This window comes from Lutra lutra, chromosome 14 (genome assembly GCF_902655055.1).
Source record: "Lutra lutra chromosome 14, mLutLut1.2, whole genome shotgun sequence".
NCBI lineage: Eukaryota > Metazoa > Chordata > Mammalia > Carnivora > Mustelidae > Lutra > Lutra lutra.
The window spans coordinates 1,979,642-2,001,608 of NC_062291.1; the positions used below are offsets into that span (position 1 = coordinate 1,979,642).

The 21,967-nt window shown below is 49.9% G+C and overlaps 1 protein-coding gene across 1 annotated transcript in view; it reads left to right on the forward strand.

The window, feature by feature from the left end:
- The first annotated feature begins 6,687 nt into the window (after nt 1–6,687).
- Nucleotides 6,688–21,967, forward strand: part of GALNT2 (polypeptide N-acetylgalactosaminyltransferase 2) — a 181,153-nt gene continuing 165,873 nt past the window's right edge. Inside the window, exon 1 of the mRNA XM_047701881.1 lies at nt 6,688–6,913. Within this exon, the coding sequence (XP_047557837.1) occupies nt 6,788–6,913 (126 nt within the window). The 5' untranslated portion in view covers nt 6,688–6,787. The remainder of the gene's footprint in view (nt 6,914–21,967) is intronic.

Genomic DNA, 21,967 nt, shown 5'->3' on the forward strand with positions numbered 1-21,967 from the left:
TATGTCCTCCTCAGGGCACCTGCAGACACAGGCTGTCCGTCTGACTCTCCTGAGCGATGGTAATCTCGATCACCTGGCCAAGGTATTGTCCCGTTTCTCCTCTATCCAGTTACTCCGTTCCCTCTGCAATGAATAAATATCCTGTTGAAAGGTATTTGAGGATGCTGGAAATATCTTCCTTCTCATCAAACTCCCCTTTCACCAACCAATCACTACTGCGATGGTTGCAGGAGGAGGAGTTTCAATTTTCCCCTTCCCTTCACATTTACCAGTCGGCATTCTGTGGAAACAAAGATCTTTCCCATCTCCTTCATTTGGTTATCTAGTTATTATCAGCAGGTACTCAAAGATTCCTAATTTATTCAGTATTTATTTTGATACATATATTTCTAGATTTAGCCAGTGGGGACCCTTCAAGCTGCCTCCTGTGATGGTTTAACATTCTTCTACTACTATTTCTTACCATGACAACAAGGTCTTCTAGGCTCCTTCGGACCTTCCAGGCTCTGGTCATTGAATCAATGATCTCTCCAAGGAAACCTCCTTATGGTGGAGAATGGTGTTAGAGACCAACATCTTGTTGCAAGATGTGCTCATTGCTATTGAGGTATCATTGCTCTGGGATCTTTTCGGTGGACAGGTCTAGGGAACATACATGCATGTGTATATGTATAAACATATGTATATATTTACAGCTCATACTGCTAATTCTGATTCCAAATCTACTTCACAGGAATCTTTTTTGCCTTCCTCACCCTTTCCTTGTCTTTCATTATACATCATTCCATATCATATTCCCTTTCTTCCACAGTGAATATCCTAGCTTCCCAAAGCAATACATTTTCTTACATGTCCATTGCATGATATGCATGAAACAGTTTTTTTTCAAAGATTTTATTTATTTATTTGACAGACGGAGATCACAGAGAAGCAGGCAGAGAGAGAGGAGGAAGCAGGCTCCCTGCTGAGCAGAGGGCCCAATGTGGGGCTCGATCCCAGGACCCTGGGACCATGACCTGAGCTGAAGGCAGAGGCTTAACCCACTGAGCCACCCAGGCGCCCTGCATGAAACAGTTAATTGCCAGACCGTAACACTATGAAAAGCACATGAAGAAGAGTTCAACAATTGTTTGAAGTTCTTTAATTCTCTAGGCTGAGGTTCTATGGCCCAAGTACTTTGTTCAAAAGGTGGGCGTGGTAGATCTTTTACCCCTGCTGCAAGTGTGGTAACGTTATTAATTTCAGTATAGGTGGGTCCAGGTCTTTCTCTTTGGATTACATTTTTAGGACCCCCCCCATCTTTGTTGATTTTATTTTATTTTTGGAAGCCATTAACCTGTTTCCAAGAGTCAAACCTAGAAAAAAGAAGGTGTCACTCCTTCTATCCTCTCCACCTTATCCTCTTGCCCTTTACAGGTATCTCATTTCATTGTTTTCTGGTATACCATTATTGTATGTGTGTGAATGTGTGTGGATGTGTGCATGTTGCCAAAAAAGCAGGCATTTGTATGTTCTCATGTTTTCTCTTATTTCTTACAAAAATAGCATATAATTTATACTCTGTCCCAGTTTGTTTTTTTAATTTAATAACATATCCTGAAAGTCACTCCATACCTGTTCACAGAAGTCTTCCTTATTCTTTCTTACAGTCCAGCCAACAGTATTTTGTCAAGCTTTTGAATTTTTGCCGATTTGTGGGGGGGAGGGGTGGGATAAATAGTGTCTCTGTAGTGTTAATTTGCAACTCTACTATGAGTGAAATGGAACACCTTCTCATATGTTTACAGACTCTTAAGATCTTTGCTGTGAATTGTCTTTATATGTGGTTTTGCCCTTCTCAATGTCTGAGTTCCTTCTATGTTAGGATACTACCCCTTTATCTATGATGCATGTGGAAATAATTCTGTCCAAGTAGTCATGTCTCTTTTCAAAGTGAGGTAAAATATAGATAACATAAAATTTACCATTTGAACCACTTTTAAGTGCTCTGTGGCATTAAGAACTTTCACAGGCTTGTGCAACCATCCCCACTATCCATTTCCAGAACTTTTTCTTCTTCCCAAGCTGAAACTTTGTAAATAGGAATTGTCCTACTCTAGGTACCTTATATCAGGGGGTCCTGTAGTATTTGTCTCCCTAAGACTGGCTTATTTCCTTGGCCTCACATCCTCAAGCCCCAGTGACTTCAATGACTTCAGACCACCACATCTAGCATCCTCCTCCTCCTCCTCCTCCTCCTCCTCCTCATTATTATTATTATTATTTTTGGACTGCCAGGTCTGAAAGTTATAGTGACCTCAGATTTGTTGCTACACACAATGGAAATAGACTTCCATTGACTTTTTTTTTGTACCCCCAACACTGTACAAAGTTTAAACTCTATCATATGGCCCTGACTTTACAACATTAATAATGGTTTTACTCCTCTGACCAAATCCTAACTGACACATACTTTCACTGGGACTTGATGTTTTAGTTATAAATTGTTCTTCAATGTTCTACTTTGATATTACAATCACAGTTCCTGCTTTTTTTAGATTTTGGTTTTCTTTCCTTTTTTTTTTTTTTAAGATTTATTTATTTATTTTGGTGCTGGGAGGAGCAGAGGGAGAGAATCTCAAGCAGACAACCTGCTGAGCACAGAGCCTGACACGGGGCTCCATCTCAGGACCCTGAGATCATGACCTGATTCTAAACCAAGAGTCTGACACTCAAGTGACTGAGCGACCCAGGCGCCTCTAGATGTGGGTATTCTTTTATAAACAAATTTGAAAATCTTTTTTTTTTTTTAAGATTTATTTATTTATCTGAGAGAGGGAGAGAGATAATGAGCAAGGGGAGGGGCAGAGGGAGAGGGAGAGAGAATCCTCAAGAGACTCCCCGCTGAGTGCATGGTTTGACTGGGGGCTCAATCCCAGGATCCTGAGGTCATGACCTGAGCTGAAATCAAGTTGATGATCAACTGACTGAGCCACCCAGGCGCCCCTTGAAAATATTTTAATATGCAAATTAAACCCCTTTGTAAATGATATTATGATATGGTTTAGTCTCAGCTCTGTCATATTATTTTCTTTGACAATTGCCATGTGTAGTATGCTGTATTTACTCCTTTTCTCCCCCCCCCCCCACTATCTGGTATGTATTTTTTGCTATTTAAAAATTTTTTTTCTTATGGTTTTAGAATAGGGTTTCTGATTTTGGGGAATATATATATTTTGCTTTGTGGCCAAGTTTTATATTTTTATATTACCCTTCCTTCCTTCCTTGTTTCCTAACCTTTCAATATCTGGCTGTGAATTTTATAGGGTCTCCTTTGACTTCCACTTACTGCCTGTTTAATAGTCAGTGATATGATTCTGTTTTCTCTTTTCTCTCTCCCTTCTCCTTCAACTACTTTTAGCTGCTGGTATCTTACTTTACCGGAAAGTATAATGTGTACATACTATTCTTCTGCTAATTAAATATATAAATGCTCTCCATCGGTCATTTTGTTGGTTTTTCTGTTTTCTCTTGGATGGGGGGAATCTTACTCTCCAGGAAAGGCATATACTGGTCTCTGAATTTTTTCACCCAGTCCCTTTCTCTGTGTTTATAGCTGCACACAAAAATCCTTGGCTGATATTTTCTCGCATTGAGTTTCTTGTTTCTTGTAGATGGTGCTCCATTGCTCCCTGGCTTTGTGTAATGTTCTTCAGATGTCTGATACCAGCCTAAATTTGTGATCTCTATAAGTAATTTGATCTTGATGCCTTTAAAATCCAATAGTTTTACTAAGATACGTTTTGGAGTTGATTATTCCAGAACAGTTTTTCGGGGTACATGGAAGTTACTTCTGATATACAATTTAATTTTTCTCTTATTTTTGAATTCTCTTCCAGGATTACAGCTTTCCCCAGTTTTAATTTTATAGTTGACATCACTGTATAAACCACCATAGAAGTGGTACAGCATAATGACTTGACTAACATATATTGCGAAATGATGACCACAATAAAGTTAACATTCATCACCTCGTGGATAAAAAAAGAAAAAAAAAAGTTGTTTTCCTTGTAATGAGAACTCTTAGGACCTACTCTGTTAATAACTTTCAAATGGGCCAAGCAGCATTATCCATCATGATGTAGTTACATTGAATATTACATCTGAGATTATAGATTTATTTATTTATAAAGATTTTTATTTATTTATTTGATAGAGAGATCACAAGTAGGCAGAGCAGCAGGCAGAGAGGGAGGGAAGCAGGCTCCCCGCTTAGCAGAGAGCAGGATGTGGGGCTCAGTCCCAGGACCCCGAGACCATGACCTGAGCCAAAGGCAGAGGCCCAACCACTGAGCCACCCAGGTGCCCCTATTTTTCTAAATTTTTTTAAAAGATTTTTATTTATTTATTTGACAGACAGAGATCACAAGCAGGCAGAGGCAGGCAGAGAGAGAAGGAGGGGAAGCAGGCTCCCTGCTAAGCAGAGAGCCCGATGCCAGGCTCCATCCCAGGATCCTGAGATCATGACCTGAGCTGAAGGCAGAGGCTTAACCCACTAAGCCACCCAGGAGCCCCGAGGTTATAGTTTTAATACTAATTCTGCTTCCCTGGTGTTTCTGTGTTGAGGACTCCGGTTATAGGTGTTTTGGTCCTCATTTCCTTTCATTTCAACCACTTCTCTTTGAGCACTTTGCTTCTTCCTTTAAGTTATTTTCAATGTCTTGATTATTTTCTTGCCATTCTTTAGTGTCCTTTTAGCTATTTTTATTTGACTCTATTCTCCCATGGGCATTTTGTAATTATTCTCGTCTTTCAGAGAGTACTTATTTTCAACTTCTTCCCTGAATTTGATCAACTTTTGTTGCATTTCTTCCTAATGTTTGTCTAGTTTGTTCCTAGTTTTCGAATTTCTCATTGTAGTTGTCCCTATGTATGCGTATATGTACGTCTGGATGTGTGCACGTGTCCACATAATGCTTTGGTCAGTTTGGTGGTTTGACGGGTGGTGTTACAATTCTTCCTGCTTCCTGGTTTTAGGGGTGTGTGTGTGTGTGTGTGTGTGTGTATTTTCATCAGCTAAAAATGTTACGATTCTTTTTTTTTTCATCAAAACAAATGTGATTCCTTTTTCGTTTTTATTTTCTTTTAATGGTAGCTTCGTATGCTGCCAACCGGATGCTATTCTGTTACTGGGAATTTTGACACAGGGCTCCCAGTTCAGGAATGTTCTCTTCTATCTGTAGAGTGAAGTGCAGTTTTCAATAGGTCACGGTGTCTGGGGGAGGGACTGGCTGTCTTTTATTTCTGTAGGATCTTTAATTTGCCCTTTTTACTTCCTTCTATCCCTTCACTGCCAGGCCTCCAAAGGGCATTACTCTTTCTTTATTCGTTTGACTTTTCCCAGAAGCAAGGCTTCTTCAAGGCTGCCACCTCCTGTCCCATTCTCTTTCAAACCTCTTCCCTGTTAAGTACCCCACCTGTGTTCAGTTTTAGTTCTTGGTGTTGGACTTTCTCTTTGTAGAGGTTTTAAGCCGGGACTTCACTTAAGTCCTTGGCAACGGCGGAGGGAGCTCTGCTGGAATTTGATGTCTTTTCTTTCTTCTACTTAAGAAGTAATTAGAAGTTCGGTTCACGGCATTCCCTCTCCCAGTAGTGCTGAAGGCTTGTTGGTGTTTGCATTTTGTTGAAGATGCGAGTGGAGATTCAGATTCATGAAGCTGCCATCATCCTCCAGACTGGGAAGCTCCTGGAATCACTTTTGAAATACCAAGTGCCAAGTAACATTTACTTACTTTCCTAGGAGCACGGGAAACTTTGAGTGTGGCAAGGGCATCATCAAGGTTACCCAGATTCTGTTACAAGACAGATGAGTCTCCCTGAGATGCTTCTGTGTTAACTCTTCTTTCTTCTTTTAAGAAAGCAACACATCAAAAGGGAAAGATTGAAAAATATATATATTGCGTCCCTTCTTCCCCTTTCATGTTAATTAAAAACAAAATAAAGCAAAAGAATCCTGCTATTCAGGGCTGTCCATTCTCGGAAAAATATTCTCTGGACCTCTCTTAGTCTACCTGGGGGCTCCCACCTGTGACTAAATAATCACATGAAATTGGCAGCTGGGGATCAGGGATGTTCTGCTGCCAAATTAGTAAGAAAACTGCAGCAAGCAGCTGCAAAGTCGGGTCCGGCAGGCGGGATTGCACCAAAACGCTCAGGTGGGCCGGCCGTTAAGGGTCCCAGTCGGTCCCCAAGACCCCGGACAGAAGAGGTGACAGCCTAGGCGGGGCGGCGCGCGGCAGCCGTGACCGCCAGGGTCTCGGGTGCGTGTGCACGTGTGTGTGCGCACGTGTGCGCGCGCTCCGCCCGGTGCCGGGCAGCCACCTGTCACTCAGGGGCAGCGGCGGGGAGGACGCAGAGGGGGCGGGGCGGCGGCCGGGCCCGCGGAGGCCCTCCCGGCGGAACCCCGCGTGCCGCAGCCATGGAGACGCGGTAATCCCCTCCTCCGGCCCGCGCCCCGGCCCCCGCAGCCGCCGCCGATTGGTCGCCCTTTGCTCCCTGACCCGCCCGCCGCCTCCGAGGCCGCCGCTTCCTGCTCGGGCGCCGCGCCGCGCTCCCGGCCCGGGGCGGAGCTCGGGCGCCGGGCGCGCGCCGCCTTCGCCGCCGCCGAGCAGCAGCCCGCGCCGGAGGAGGAGCCGCCGCCGCGCCCTTCCCCTTCCTCCGCTCCTCCCCCGGCCCGCTCCCCGCCCGCGCCGGCCCCAGGCAGCACTCGCGAGCAGCGGCGGCCGCGGCCGGCGGCCGAGAGGGGAGAATGCGGCGGCGCTCGCGGATGCTGCTCTGCTTCGCCTTCCTGTGGGTGCTGGGCATCGCCTACTACATGTACTCGGGGGGCGGCTCCGCGCTGGCCGCGGGCGCGGGCGGCGGCGCCGGCAGGAAGGTGAGTGGGGCGTCCTGCCCGGGCCCGGCCCCCCTCCCCCGCACCGACTCCTCTTTCCCCGCCGGCCCCTCCCGCGCCGACGCGCCCCCTGCCCGGCTGCAGACCCCCTGCTCCGACGTGGCCGGCCGGGCGCCGAGGGGCGCTCCTGCCCCTCCTGCTCGCCTCTGCCCGGACCTAGGCTCGGCCCCCGCTCCCCTCCCCGGGCCTCCCAACCGATTCCCCAGGGCCAGGGGTGCCCCGGCCCCAGTGCGCTCGCCCGGCTCCGAGAGGGCGACCCGGCGCAGTCCGGCAGGGGCTGGGGACCCCGGACGCCTTCCTCGTCGCCCCGCGTCCCCCTCCGCAGACGTCCCCCTCTGTCTGCTCCACGTAATTGAAGTTGAGTCCTGTCCGGCCGCCGGGAGCCCCGTCCCCTGCGGTGGGAAGTTTAGCCGTGGGGGTGTTGGGACGCACAAAAGGGGGTGGGGAGGAGAGGAGGGAGAGGCGGCTGCCTTTGCAAAGTGTCAGGTACCGGAGAGAGGAGTCCAAGTTTCTTCTCAGCCCTTTGATACAAGCCGCCGCAGTCCTCACCCTTTCCCCCCTCGTCACCCCGCGGGGAGTGGTGGTCTGGGGCAGCCCGGGGACTCTGCCCCTTTCTCTGGGGGCTACCTCTGGGGGCGCGGTGGGGGGGGGTGTGCAGCCAGCCCCGTGCCGGATTCAACGGACTCCCAGGGCGGGTGTAAGTGGAGGGCCAGCGCACCTCTTCGCGGGGAGTGAGGCGGGTCGCGGACATCCCCGACACCCCCCCCCCCCGCCCCGTCTCCAGCATCTTCCCTTCTCGGCCCTGGTGTGGCGGCTGGGGGCCCGGCCGTGGCCCCCTGCGCGTGCCTCCCCCTGCTCCGCTGCCCGCTTACGCGGGGATGGTCCCTGTTCCATGGCTGTGCTTGGAGCAGGCTCCCAGGGGCCGAGTGGTTAGGCCGTGGGGACCGTGCAAGCCACCTGGAACCCCCGGGAGGAAATTGAGCGGCCAGAGACGCCCCAGTGGCGGGGTTCTGCGGCCGGGCGCCCACTGGGAGCCGACGGCTTTGGCTGTGCACATGCCGCCCGCGGGGTTGTGGTGTTTGGTGGGGAATCGCCTTTGAAAGCCGAGTTATCTTCTTCGAAATCCTGTAACCCTCATTACTGTGACGTTTAGTGGCTCGGCAAACCCAGGAAATTGTGAGTTAATGGAGATGGACCACGGGTTGGGCTGGGACCAGGGAATGGTATTCTGGAACAGGGCAGACGGGATTGACTGTTTGAACAGACTTCTTAGCCTGAGAGTCAGACCCGTGAAGTCAAGGCTTCTTCAGGGGATTACCCCCCTTGGTTTGTTTCTTTCTCTAATTCATTCATTCATTCTCACCTGAAGGTATTAGATGGAGGTAGGTATCTTGTTTGAGTCTTGGGTTTGCTTTATCTGGCGGGGGCAGAAATGAAAAGTCTTTCCAAGTGCTGAATTGGCCTAGCTTAGTTCTGAGCCAGCAGTGTGCTCTTAGCCCATTTTTTTCTTTCCTTTTTTAATGCAGGGAACTGCTGTCTGTGTACCTGAAGTCTCTTGTTTGTTCTTGAAGGGTAACGATCAGGGCATCCAGTAGGAGCAGTGCAGCCCTTTGAAAACTACCGTCGTGTTAAACCGGAATTATTCTCAAAACTTTGCTTTGCAGAAAAATGGGCCTTGGCAGGTCCACATGGCCTGGTATGCTGGTGGGACCTGGCAAAGCCTTCTGCCTTTCATGCAAAAGGAAAACAAACAAATAAGCCACACTGGTATTTCTCTTTCCTTGGTTTGGCACTTTCATGAGTACATGTGATTAGACATAGCAACAGTGTGGCCTCAGCATCCAGAGAGACTGATTTCTCCCTGGTGGGCTTCAGCTGCTGGGTTTTGAGGGGTCCTCTGTGTTAACCCCTGAAGTGGTACCCTTAATTTAAAAAAAAAAAAAAATCCAAGAACTCCTTGTGACCTAGTGGCAATGGGGAGGTACAGAGATCAGGTAGGAAAAAAAAAATGCATGGGCAATGAACAATTATCCATGGAGTGGTGATTTGGGATTCTATTCTTTCTGTCAACGAACCATAAAATTTAATCCTAGCCCTTAGAATGGTTTAGTGATTTGTCAGTTGAGAAAGAGGTGTGTAAATGCAATAGCTTTTGAAATCGCAGTAAAAGACTCATTAACTTAGTGTTGTGGACCCTGGTATAAAACTTGAAACCGTGAGACTGTACTGAAGGGCCTGAATAGAGCCCCACTGTCCTGAATTTCCGAATCCAGAGTATTTAAAACTGCGTCGTCTTCCTTCCCCCTGAATTGTTTTCATGGATTTCAAGATTCAAGAGTCTTCAAATTTAGTTCATCCTTATGATAAAAGGAAATATGTAGGGTTTTGTTTTGTTTTGTTTTGTCTTGTTTTTTTTTTAGCTTGCAAAGTATGGACATGAAAAAAGATCATGTGGTATGCAAGTTAAGGCAGAATTTAAATACTAGTGATAGTTTTTTAAGATGCAAGTGGAATGGATGTTTCTTCTCTTGCTCCACGCTACGCTATAGTAAGGCAAGACTCTCCTTCCACATTGAGCCAATTTCTCTCTGCCCTGGCGTTTTTCACGGGGTACCAGGCTTCAGGATTAGGCTTTGGGGGATTGTCTGACGGGCGTGGGCCTGGTGTTTCTGCTGCTTCAGCACCCTCTCCCGGCCTTGTCACTGTGTGCCCTGCCTGTTAAATAACTCTTCTCGGGATGGTTATTCTTCACTTGGCAAAACCCAGAAAGCCACCCCACCTCAGGTTGCAGATCTAATAAAGGAAGACAGGAGCAAGGGCCATTGCCGCACCATCTGGGACGCAAGGCTGAGTCTGGGGTGTGAGGTCAATCAGTTTCTGCGTAATATTGTCAAAAATCAGTGCATTTGCATTTGTGTAGATCTCTCCACTCCTCCCATACTTTGCTCCCCCCCCCCCCCCAATTGATGCTTTGCACTCCAAGGATGCCTTTCCTTTAAGTATCTTAAATGCTCTAAAATTTTAATCATGTTAAGTCTCCCCCAGGCCTTGGCAAGTTGGCGGCGGATGGAGCCATAGAAAAGAAGGGATTTCTGTTGCAGTGAACCTGCCTCTGGATAAAGTGTGGCTGTTAAGCTGGAAAGGGGAGGATTTCCTAGTATGTGAAGCACGACTTCTCCTGAAAGAGAGTGTGTCCAGTCCGAGCCCCCCCCCCCCCCTTTTCTGTGCCACTCCCTCCCTCGGGAAGTGAGGGAAAGCTGTAGCTGAAGGACAGGACCAAGGGCTGGGCGGCCCGTTCACTTTCCACCTCCCTTCCCTGATGAGTGAGCACAGGGCTGCCCTTGCTCTGGGGGTGCGAAGGTGGAGGATTTGGGGGGTGATCTTGCAGGAGGCATTTGGGGGGAAGAGGGAATGATGAGAGCCCCCACTTGGCTGGGGCATGGGACATGTATAGGATAGGGGGACAGTAGGGTTTGAAACTGGAGGAGTTGGGGACTGGGCTGTAGAGAGAGGGCTTCGCACACCAGGCTGACTTGTTGATTTTTAATTTGGTCCATCATGGGCAACAGCAGTGTGTTTTGAGCTGGGTGGTGGACGCTCACAGGAAGAACAGCACGAATCCACTTACTGGTACTGAGTGACCTTAGCTCTCTACCCCCTTCTGCTTAGTGACCTTTACTAATTTACCGAACCTCTCTGACCCTCCCGTTTCTCCTCTTTACGGTGGGGATCATCATTTTTACCTTGTGGCAGCGACCTAAACGCCAGCAGTAGGTGTTGGGGAGCAGTAGACACCGAATAAATGGTTTAGAGGGTTGGGGGGATAAGGAAGAAGTAGAAGGCAGAAATACTCCTTGAAAATATATCGAACCAGGAATCTGCAGTGTCTTCTTGCTCTCCAGAAAATCGTTGACGTTTTTATTTTGTCTTTTATCCTTCATCCATTCCTCTGACATTGATTTGTTCGGTGTATCTGGGCTCGGACTGAAGAACCTTGAATGACATTAAGGGCTGCCTTTGCGGGGAGGGGTCCAGACATGCCAGCTCTCCGGAACCCTCCTACGATGTCCCACCTATGGGCAGCCAGCAGGAAAGCTTGGGTGGAGGCCACGCCTTTCTCTGTGGTTGGGTAAGCAGTGGGGGTGTCTCTGTGAACATGGCCCGAGGTGGAGGTTTCTTGTGGCAAGGAAGCCAGACTGCTCCGTGCCCCCCCTCCTCGGATCTGGGCTCCCCTCCCCTGCCCCTGTAGCCTTGCCTCTCCGGGCAGGAGGGAAGGTGTCCGTGACTGCTCTCCTGTGACTGCTACGAGATGGGACGTGAAGCCGCCACGTGCTTGGTTGGGTGTCAGTAGAGCTGGGAGTCTGTGGGTGGACCTTGCTCCCTACAATCAGTCTGGAGTTTAAGGAAGTTCCATTGGAGATGAGAGCCTGAAGCCGAGGTAGGGAGGGCGTTCATGGTGGGGAAAGCACTATAGCTGGAGAGCCTGACCAATGGCACTGTGATGGAGACTTCTCTGTAAGGAAAACCAAGTTTCCCTGTTCCCAAGTTACGTTGTGGCTGGCTGCCTCCAGGTGCTCAAACATAAGGGGACAGATTGTGACTGATAAACAGTGCCGGCGTGATAAGTGCATCCCTTCACCTCCCAGCAAGCATGCAGAAGAAGCTGCTGGACCCCGTACAGGGGAGGGTCAGCTTGCTCGGGCTGTCAGACCTTGAGGTAGGGTTGGGGGGACCCAACTGGTAAAGAGTGTGCGTGGGCTTCAGGCCCTCTGTCTGTCTCTGCACCATACCTCCTCATGCGTGGTGGGATTCCTCTTCGGAACAGGGGGGAAGGTCATCGAGAGGTGGTCGATAGGTTTATGGCTATAGATTCATATAATATCTTGTTTTGCCCTTCATGTTTTCCAGATCTCTGGAGAGCAGGAAGTAAGTTTAGGAAGAAGTCAATTTCAAAGCAGGCAGTGCTGGGCTGCCTACCTTCTAGCAAATCTGAGGCAGTGGGCTTGGTGGAAGGAGGAGGAGGAGGAGGTGGTGGTGAGGGTGAGGCTGCCGGCGGCAGAGACCCAGGCACATGCAGGTGTTGACTTTGAGGTTGTGGCTGGGAGAGACACAAGGTATTCCTGGGGGTTAAAAATCTGTGAGGTCTCCTAGCTGGCCCAGCAGAATTTGTGGGATGAGAAAATAGCCAGACCTGGCCAAATCCACTCCCCCTTTTTGTTCTTCTGCTTTTCTCCTTGTGAATCCTGTTCTGGAAGGTTCGCTGAGACATACAAGCCATGTGGATGTCCACATGGAAACACACCCATACAGGATGCCGCACAGATTAAAACAGGGGGATGCTTCCGTGCTGGTTGTTAATTAAGTACCCATCTCTAGACCCCAAGGGGCTCCCAGCCCCTGGCTGTCCCTTGGGCTCCCTCCTCCATGATCAGCAACCAAAGAATTGAAACCTGCCACCGCAGGGCCGTTTTGGAGCTGGAGTGTTGAGTAGCACTCCTGTAAGTGTGCCACTTGGACCCAAGGAAGCGTTGGCCTGGGCTCACTTCTCTGACCTGAAAGGTCACCTTTCCTTTGAGGGAGTGTTCGATTCTCCTTGCTACTGGGGACCCTTGTTCCCCTCCTGTCGTCTTGGAGCCTTGCCTCCAACCTGCCTTATTGGTGAAGTTTTTGAAGGCGGATCTCCTGTCTGGCACTCCCACGAGCAGACTCTCCAGAGTGGGTTTCAGGATAGGCTGGCCCTGGTGAGAAACAGTCCTTTGAGAACTAGATTGAAAGTGTTGGAGGGGGCACCCCAGTGGACACTCATGCCTTCGTAGAACTTGACCTTGTCTCTTAGCTGGCAGGAGGATTTGCGAGCTTTGGCCATGTCCTTGACCTGAAGGACTGACTCCAGGTGGTCTGGTTTACCTGTCCACTTAAGAGAGCCTCCTCCACCTTTCTCCTTGCTGACCACGTGCCCATTTCTGGGAAATAAAAAGCCAGACTCAGGCAGCAAACAAGGCCTTCCGTGGGGGAGCCTGTCCTCCTCGCCCTTGGCCCGTGCCCTAGGTGGGTAGATCTTAGTTCCTGGCCTCACTCTTGCCCCTTGCTGCCTGGGGTGAGACATTCCGTCATGTCCGGTATTCTGGGCCTGGGAAACATGGCATTTTAGACACATCAGGTTTCTTAGTGTGCCAGAATGTGGAAGGCAGTGATTCACTGGGACTGGGTTTGAAGAAACCAGAAATGGTCACAATTAATCTCCCTCCTGGGCCTACATGGAAGCAGCTTTCCCAGGCTCTCGTGCAGCGGCAGCCGAGGGGCGGCTCTCTGGGGCCCGGGAGCGGTCGGGTCCCTGGGGCTCACTGAGCTCTCATGGGACTATCTGCCGTGGCCTGTGCCTCTGCCCTCCCTGGTCTCCCAGGCCCCAAGTGCCGGCCACCTGGTCCTGCCGAGCTGGCGGTTTCTTGCCCACTGACTTCCAGAGGAGGCAGGGTCAGCGTGGCTAGGACAGAGTTGCTGGATTTCCAGAGCCCAGAACTGGCCACGTGGTTTGTCAGGGTCAAGAGGCCTTCTGGGGCGCCATCAGCCTGGATGGGGGTTGCTCAGTCTTGACCTGGTTGACATTTGGAGCTGGATCATCTTGGTTTTGGGGGTTGCCCTGTGCGTGGTGGTGTTTAGACACTTTTCTACCCCATAGGGGACAACTGCCAAGTGTCGCCAGGAGGTCAGAGTCCCCCCGCCCCTCATTTAGAGCCACTGCTGTGTCTCTGTTAACTTTGATTTCTTTTCTTCTCCCTGCAACCTTTGCGGTTGGACCCTTGTAGAATAGGACGGCCTCTCTGTGAGGTCTGGGGTGGACCCCCCAGGGCAAGGGTTTTAATAATTTAATAAATGTTTGTGCTGTTCGCACCTGCTGTGTGTCAGGCCCGGTCCTAAAGCTGCCATATCCATATGAACTGAGCGAATCCTCGTAATAGCCCTTTGTTCCATCTCATTTTGCTGATGAAGCCTGATGCACAGAGAGGGTAGGTCACTTTCCCAAGGTTGCAGAGCTGGCAGACAGCAGACCCAGACTCCTCTGCTGGGAGCGCTCTCCGAGGTCACAGCATGCTCTCAGGGCCGGGCTTCCCCTGCTCCCTTCCATGCATTTTGGCAGCGCCCTCATCCTGCCACACCGAGTCAGAACATTCCTGGAAGGCATTTTGGAGCGCGCTCAGGAATGCTCTGATGGTAGCCTCGGTCCATCTAGCTCTTTTTTTCCTTTTCACCTTTTGCGCCCTGAGAGGTTTTGTGTGTTCTTACCCTCCCCCTGCCCCATGTCTGCCCGTCCAGAAGACGACATCCTCGGCTGCCCCTCTGGCAGGAGCAGAAATGACAACAGGCTCTGGTTCCTTTCATTCATTCTTTCAATGACTGTTTCTTCAACCCCTGCTGTGTGACAGGCACTATTGGGGTACTTGGGAATATGGCAGCAAATATAACAGAACCCCTTTGCTCATGGAACTTTCATTCCTGGCGGGAGTTAACTAGACCAAAACATGACGGGTAAGTAAACGACACAGTGTGGAAACAGGTGCTAATAAGTGCCTTGGGAAACACAGCAGTGTGGGGGGCTTAGGAGTGGGGTGGGGGTTGTTGTGTTACTGTGGTGGTCCCCTGGTCGATGTGGAAGTGAGGTTTGAACAGGTCTGAGCCCACACTGGAAGCAGGTGAATCCCTGAGGCTCCCACTTCCCACGCAGCCCCTGGTTTTAGCTGTGTCCTGTCTTTTGGTTGTAGGTCCTTTTGGTGGCTTTTGCCACATAAACGAGCTGGTTTTCTTTCCCGAAGGTTGTAGCTTTTGGTTTGTCACAGGTGGAATTTCCTCTGTGATGGGGCAGTCTGGGATCTTCTTGTCCCAGGGGTGTCGTGGGTGATGTGTGTACTCCTCCTAGTGACAGTGGTATGTGTACTCCCGCGTCCCCAGCCCCCACCCCGGACCTGCGACGGCTGGAGGTGCCTGCAGGTTAATTTGCACGTTGACTCGGTAGAATATGCTTGCCGAGCAGTCTCGGTGCTTGCTGTCCGAGCTCATCTCTGTGAAATGCTGAGATGGACTGGGTGAGCGTCTGCTGTCCGTTGTCGAGTATGCCGTTAACTGACTTGCACACCGGCGGAGTGCTTTCCACGCATGTCATCATTCAATGAGAAACCCTCGTGGATCCCCGTGCACCTGCTCGGGGCGCAGGATTTCCGCTGTGATATGATCTCCCTGAGTTGCTGTGGGGGTTGGGGCTTGTTGATTCCTGCAGGACAACCAGCCTGTAGGAACCCAGACGTCAGAAGCCTGCCCGACACCCGGGCCTGGGAGAGGTCGTTGTCGGCAACGTGGGTGACGTTGAAGCCCCGCATCTTGGGAACTAGAATGGACGTGTGACTTCACTGCCCACGCACATCGGAAGGAGGTGGCATGGTGGGAAATTGCAGGCCCTCTTGGTTCTCAGGTGGGAGCATCCGGCTGCTTTTCAGAGACAATGTTGGCATGTATGAGGGGCTCTTAAGGTTCTCTGCAGGGTTCCGCTCGATGCCACCAGTGTGTGACTCGATAGAGCGACTGGAACACTTGCATGGCGGCAAAGGAAAGGTCATTTTAAAGACCTACAGACTGAGGGGCAATTGTGGTTTTTCTGTCTCTGCATCTTCAGAGGCCAGTGTGGGCAGTGGACTCTTTCTTGGTGGAGGGCTGCTGCTCAGAAAGATGACACACTTCAGTGGAAGGGTCCATCCTAGCTGAGTCACCCGGGAGAGCGTGAGCAGCTGATGTAAATTAGAGGTCTGCATTTGGGAGATGCCCAGAATCGAAGCGCTCTGTTATCAGGCGGAGGCGAGTGGCGGTGACTCTTGTCCAGGGGGATGTCCGGGGCTGTCCTGGATGACGGGCAGCTTGGCCCAGCTGGGACGCCTTCAGTCTCATTGTCTTGGCTCTTTCCGGCTCAGGGGCTCTCCCGTTGACCTAGATTTTGAGCTTTTGCTCTGTGACCTTCACGAGGCTTACCCACTTTTCCTCTCTTTTCACTGCCCCCTCTGCCCACTCTGGGCCCTTCCCTGCTCCCTTGTGCCAGTCAGCTCACCCACTTGTTTTTTTGCCGCTCATTTTTTACTTTCCCCTTCATGTAGAATATGCATCTTTTTATCAAATCTAAGATGCCATTATTCATAAAACCATTATTTTATGTACCACTAGGCAAGGAAAAGGAATGCTGTTCATTGAACTGTGACACAATGGTTTCTTTATCAGTTAACATTTTTATTTGTCTACTTATTTAAAGAGCTCTTTTAGACTTAATTAGACATTGATTTTTCCATATATCACTCTTGTGCATAGATAAAAAGGAAAATGCACATGAAATATATTGGGTAAGGTGTTTCTAAAACTTTTCCAGTGTCTAGTTTTTGACTCAGAGATATTTGTGCCTGTTTTCCTCAAAGTCATCCGTGCCACCAAGACCTTTGGTGACATAGCATTTAAAAAAAAAAAAAAAATCAATGAAACTGCTAAAAAGCTCTTGGTTCTGGGTTCTTAATGGAGCTTGTTAATTATGTAGAGTTAGCCAATTTTTGACTCATTTGGGAATTTTCCCTAATTCCCCAATTCACCATCCGGTTCTACCCCCCTTGATTTGGTTTCTAAGGATTATGAGTGCTTCCGTGTTGTTTCTGGGTTTTTCTTCCAGGCCACTGATGCTCGTCATGTGGGCTTTGCTGCTAGTGTGTTGTGTGTTTGGGCACATGCTGGTCATGACAGGTGCATCATGTCCCTTGCCCGACCCTCAGCATCACATGGTGTCCTTCATTGTGAGATGCGTCCCAGTTTCACATCAAACTGTGGAAAATAGTGCAAATTAGAATCGATGGGTATGGTCTTCTTTTTCTCATGTGTGAGGTTCCTCACCTTCAGGAGAATGCGGCCCCGGGCCTCCTGTCCCCTGATAAAGGTAGCCTGCGTTGGAATGTGGCCAACTCTTCACTCCTAATTCCCAGATTCCGTGTAAATAGATGTTTTCTTCTTTTTATTTCTTTTCTTCTCTTCTTATTTTTGAGAGATGAACGGTGAGGAGCAAACCCATTCAGAAACTCAGCGGGACATTCTCTGTCCGTCGAGTGCTAGGATCTGCAGAAGTGAGCAGGGTGCTCGGTTTTCCTTCACAGAGCTCAGAATCACTGACCAAACCAACTAGAGAAAGACTTAAAAAGAAAAGAGAAAAAAAAAAGAAAGAAAATTAGGGATAAGTTGAATAGGGACTGGAGAGTAGATGAAATGAAAAGTATCATCATTGATTTTATTAGTGGCAGTAATGGTCTTGGGTTGTTTTTTGAAAATCCTTATCTTTTGTAGACCTAATCTAAAGTATTTATGGACGCAATGATACCATGCCTGGAAGGAAAATTATGGAAGCATAAGAGAGGGCAGATGTGTTATTGAATATGACTGATGGATACATGGGGTTCCTCCTACTATTTTATTTTTGTGTCCTTTTAAAAGTTTCTGCTCAGTGGGGATCCTTCCTCCCCTCCCTTCCCCCGCCTGCCTCTCTGCCTACTTGTGATCTCTGTCTGTCAAATAAATAAATAAAATCTTAAAAAAAAAAATTTCATTAACTTTTTTAAAAAAGTTGTTTGTAGATGTTTTAGCTAAAACTAGCAAACCGGGTGAAAACTAATATTTTTGAAAAAGCAGCTTGAAGGCTGAGTGATAAAGTCGGTGCAAGGTTTCTGCTCCCAGTTTCCGTTCTCCCGGCGATGCTGCCGCACAGCCAAGTGTCTTCCAGTCCGGTCCAGTTTGGACACGGTCTACCTGGAGACGGCATCAGGTGCCACAGGTCAAAGGCTCCGACCTACAAGATTGTTCTCTGCTTCTGATCCCAGGTGCAAGCCCAGGTTGTTCCCTGTGCTTCTGACTAACGGGCTAGACATCGGAGGTCCCCACCACCCTTTTCTTGGGTTCAGTTAGTTTGCTAGAGCAGCTCACAGATTTCCAGAAACCCATTTACTGACTAGCTGACTGGTTGATTACAGAGAATATCAAAGGGTCTGAACGAACAGCCGTATGAAGAGAGGCCCAGGGCAAAGTCCCGAACAGAGAAGCTTCTGTCCTCGTGGAGTTTGGGGCCTGGCACGGTGGCCTGTGGAAACCTTCTGGTTCTCCAACCTAGAAGCTCTCCGAGCCCCTCCTCTGGGGTTCTTATTACAGAGGCATGATTGATCAAATCATTGGCCACTGATAGTTTATTCAGTCTTTGGCTCCCCACTGGTCCCCAGAAATCAGGGGGTAGGACTGAAAGTGCCAGTCCCCTCATCACATGGTTGGTTCCCGTGGTGCTTTCCAGAAGTCCGCTCGTTCACATGAACCCAGTGGTGGAAGGGGGCGTGTTAGGAAGAAGGAGATACCCATTTCACCTTTCTGGCTTTAAAGAGTTTTCAGAAACAGAGGACAACAGACCAAATATTATGAGAAGAGATGCCCCTGTTGGCACTCAGGAAATTCAAGGGTTTGGGGAGTCATGAGCTAGGAACTGTGGGTGGAGAGTGCGCATGCGTTTCTCATAGATCATAGGAGCACGGTCAGCAAAGATCTGCGTCAGCCTCACGTATCCTCTGTAATTGCGGAATGTCTGGTGGTGACTCTTTCCAAAGGATGCTTCAGAGGTTGCCCAAGATCCTGGAATTGTCACCTGTGTCAGCACGTGATTCCACTTCTTCTGTACAGGTGATCTCGGGGCGCCTGGGGGGCTCAGTCGGTGAAGCGTCTGCCTTTGGCTCAGGTCGTGGTCCCAGGGGCCTGGGATGGAGCCCCGCATTGGGCTCCCTGCTCAGTGAGGCGTCTGCTTGTGCCTCTGCCCGCCCCTGCCATGCATGATGCTCGCGCACGCGTGTGCACGCTCTCTCTCTCAAATAAAATGTTTTTAAAAAATTATCTAAACTCTTAGGAGATGGCTAATTTTGGTGATCGTTTTGGTGGTAGAGTGTCACTTTAGGGTGTTTGGGGAGTTTGCCTACACCTCACCAGCCCAGGGAACCTATCGCCCGCCAGAGTCTGGTGTGCAGTCTGTTACACCGACCACATCCTTCTCGTTTGACAGGTGGGAGTGGGCAGGAGACATGTCTCGGTGTTTAATCCTCCTGCCGGCTTGTCCATTCGTCCCGGGCAGTTCGCTTATTGTCATAAACAATCCATTAGGAGCTGCGGATGATTTGGGAAGCTGGGGTGGGAGACCTTTAAATAACTGTATATTATTCCTTTTTTTCTTTCTTTGTTTCCCCAGCAGAATATTATTGCCAACACTTCGTGTTCGACCTTGGCTTTGTAAATGAGCAATTGTGACAAATGTATGATAATTCATGTTTTCTGGAAGGTGTCATTCCTGGTACTTCAAATTTACCTCATTCTTGTCGCTGATGCCTGTAACACTTCAGAGACATTGCTCATTTATCTTTCATTTCTGGAGCTAGTTTTCTTCCCGCCCTGATGCGTGCAGTTTCCAGCGGGCCCCCAGGTTATGAACTTGCCCCCACCAGGTCATGCAGGAACAGTGTTGGGGCTAGGATTGTCATGGTCCCCTGGCTACCTAAAATGCACCTTTAGAGAAGGTCCACCACGGCCATCCTGGTTTTGGAGCTGCAGCCCTGGACCCGGGAACGAGTTACAGACAGTAGGTGCAGGCCTGGGGATCATCTCAGTGACCTTTTTCACTTTGAGCTGCCCATGAGCCAGGATGGGGAACGTTCAGGGTTTTTAGAGCCCAAGGGCGGCACAGAAGGAGCCTAGCTGTGGTCGTCCAGGCTGCACTGATGGGCTCCCAGGGAACATCCCTGCATGAGGGCTGCCTAGTTTCATTCTCTGTCTACACTGCACTGGCCCCAGAGTGGGATTTCTGATGATCTAATCCATCTAGTTTTTCACACCAGGCATCGGAACATGCTGGTGTCCTTTCCACCTGCCCCATAGATGTCTTCAAGCCAAGTGCTCCTTGGTACTATAAGATCTTATTTTAGGATTCAGTGGTGGCCAGGAGGCCTCTGTGGAGGGCTGGGGGTGCCCAGAGTCTGAGCTGCCTGTAGAGTGGGGTCTTGATGACCCAGTCTCCGTGTGTGTGTGACATGGGGAGACTTCTGAGCACTGGAAGCACAGCCTGCTTGGCTCCCTGAGCGCCGGTGTCCAGAGGGAGACTGAGTCTCAGAGGAGTAGCTCAGGAAATCCACGTTGCGGTGTTGGGAGACAGTCTTGCAGAGCCCAGAGAGATCGTGCAAGGAAGCCTTTGGTGGGGCGTGGGGCGCTGGGTGGGGTAGGGTGGCTGCTGGGGTATGTAGCTGGGGGGCCGCGGGCCCGGGTTTGAAGTCTGGCTTCTCCAGTTAGCTGTGGACACACAGGCAGGTTACTTAACTCCTCTGTTCCTCAGTTTCCTCATTCATGTATGTCATCGGGTTGTTCAGTGAAGACCAAGTAGTCAGAACAGGGCTGGTGTTCAGGTCTTAAGTGCCCCAACCCCTGGTGCTGATGTAAAGTCTCCGGCTATCAGAGGGACGGGTGCTGGCTCCCCGAGCTGGGCGGGGCTGTCCTCTGTGGCCAGCGCTCACCAACCCTGGGGTGCCTGTGCCCATGGAGCTGGCCTCCCTCTCCCCTGTTGAAGCAGATGAGCCTGTGTTCCCAGACAGTCCCTCCACCTCCGTGGACCCTGCGTGGAACCTTCGCCTTGGAGGGAGGGTAAGGACATAAGGGATTCCTGCAGCCCTTCTCCTCTCCAGTGAGGAAACTGAGCCTCAGACGGCAGGGGTCTTCGGACCCGAGGCAGGAAGCAGCAGGCCAGAACCTTCTCCCGTGTCTGGTTACCGAGAATTGATTTCCTAATTTTACCCCTTAATCTCTCGTCTTTGCAAATTACACCAGGATGTTGGGTTTTAACTATGTGGCTGTATAATTAATTTTTTTAACTTTAATTGGCAATTGGTTTTTTTTCAATACCTTGCGCTGTTATTATCCAAATGCGGCGTGTTACTTGAAAACTTTTCCACAAGGTTTTAATTAGTAAACGTTCTTTTACTTTCATTAGTTCAGTTTCTGGCTTGCTTTTGAAACTGTAGGTGAGTGACAAGTGGAAGACAAATTAATAATTGTGGCAAGGCAACAAAGCTCCCCACCCCCATGAGGGCCGAGGACTAGTTCTGTCAATTAGCACGGTGTTCATGTGGTTTTCTCTGATGCCTCTAATTAAGACGACTTACAGCGAGACTGCAGATTAATAGATACACTGCGTGATGATTTCAACAAGAATGGTCCGTGCAGAGCCCCGGATGTTTGGTGATGACCACTCAAAGAGCCGGGGTTCTGACACCACTGGTACTCGGGCCTCCGTTTTCTCATCTGTGGAATGGGTTGCTGGAAGTCGGTGAGCTGCGGGGGGTGCTGGCGCTGACCGGTCGTGCGAGGGCCTACTTCTGTTTTTCCTGGCATGTGGGCCTCCAGCAGAGGCTTCTGGGGGTCGACTCTAGGCTTCCCTGCTGGACAAGGGGGCTTGCTTAGAGGAAGACTCCCTAGTGGGTGGTGACCTCCTGGTGTGACTCACTGCAGTAGGGATTGGGCATGAAATCAGGGAAGGAAGACCCTGGTGGTGGGAGCTTTCCCTTCCTGCATGGCCTCCCTCCCTTTCTTGGACCACATGGAGTCGCTGAGCGTAGGGAGGTCCCTGTCTTTAAGAGGAGGCTTGGTGCTGAGCAAGACCAGAAGTGTCACATCGGGGTTACAGTTTAAGATACCAGAATTGGTCAGAGTGCAGCGTGGTTCCCAGGGGCAGGCTAGCTGAGTGGACCTAATGGATTAATGGCCTGAGGGAGTGAGCTGGTGGGAGGGCAATTTCATGGGTGTCTGCCTTCAAGTCCTGCCTTCCCGGTCCGCAGATGTTCAGGCTGGGCCTCTCCCAAGGCACCTGGAGCTGGCCCACCCTTGGAGATCTGCCAGGGCCCCATGTCCCTAGAGGCGGGCTTTCCTCATGCCTCCCCAGCTCTCCTCATGCCTCCCCCT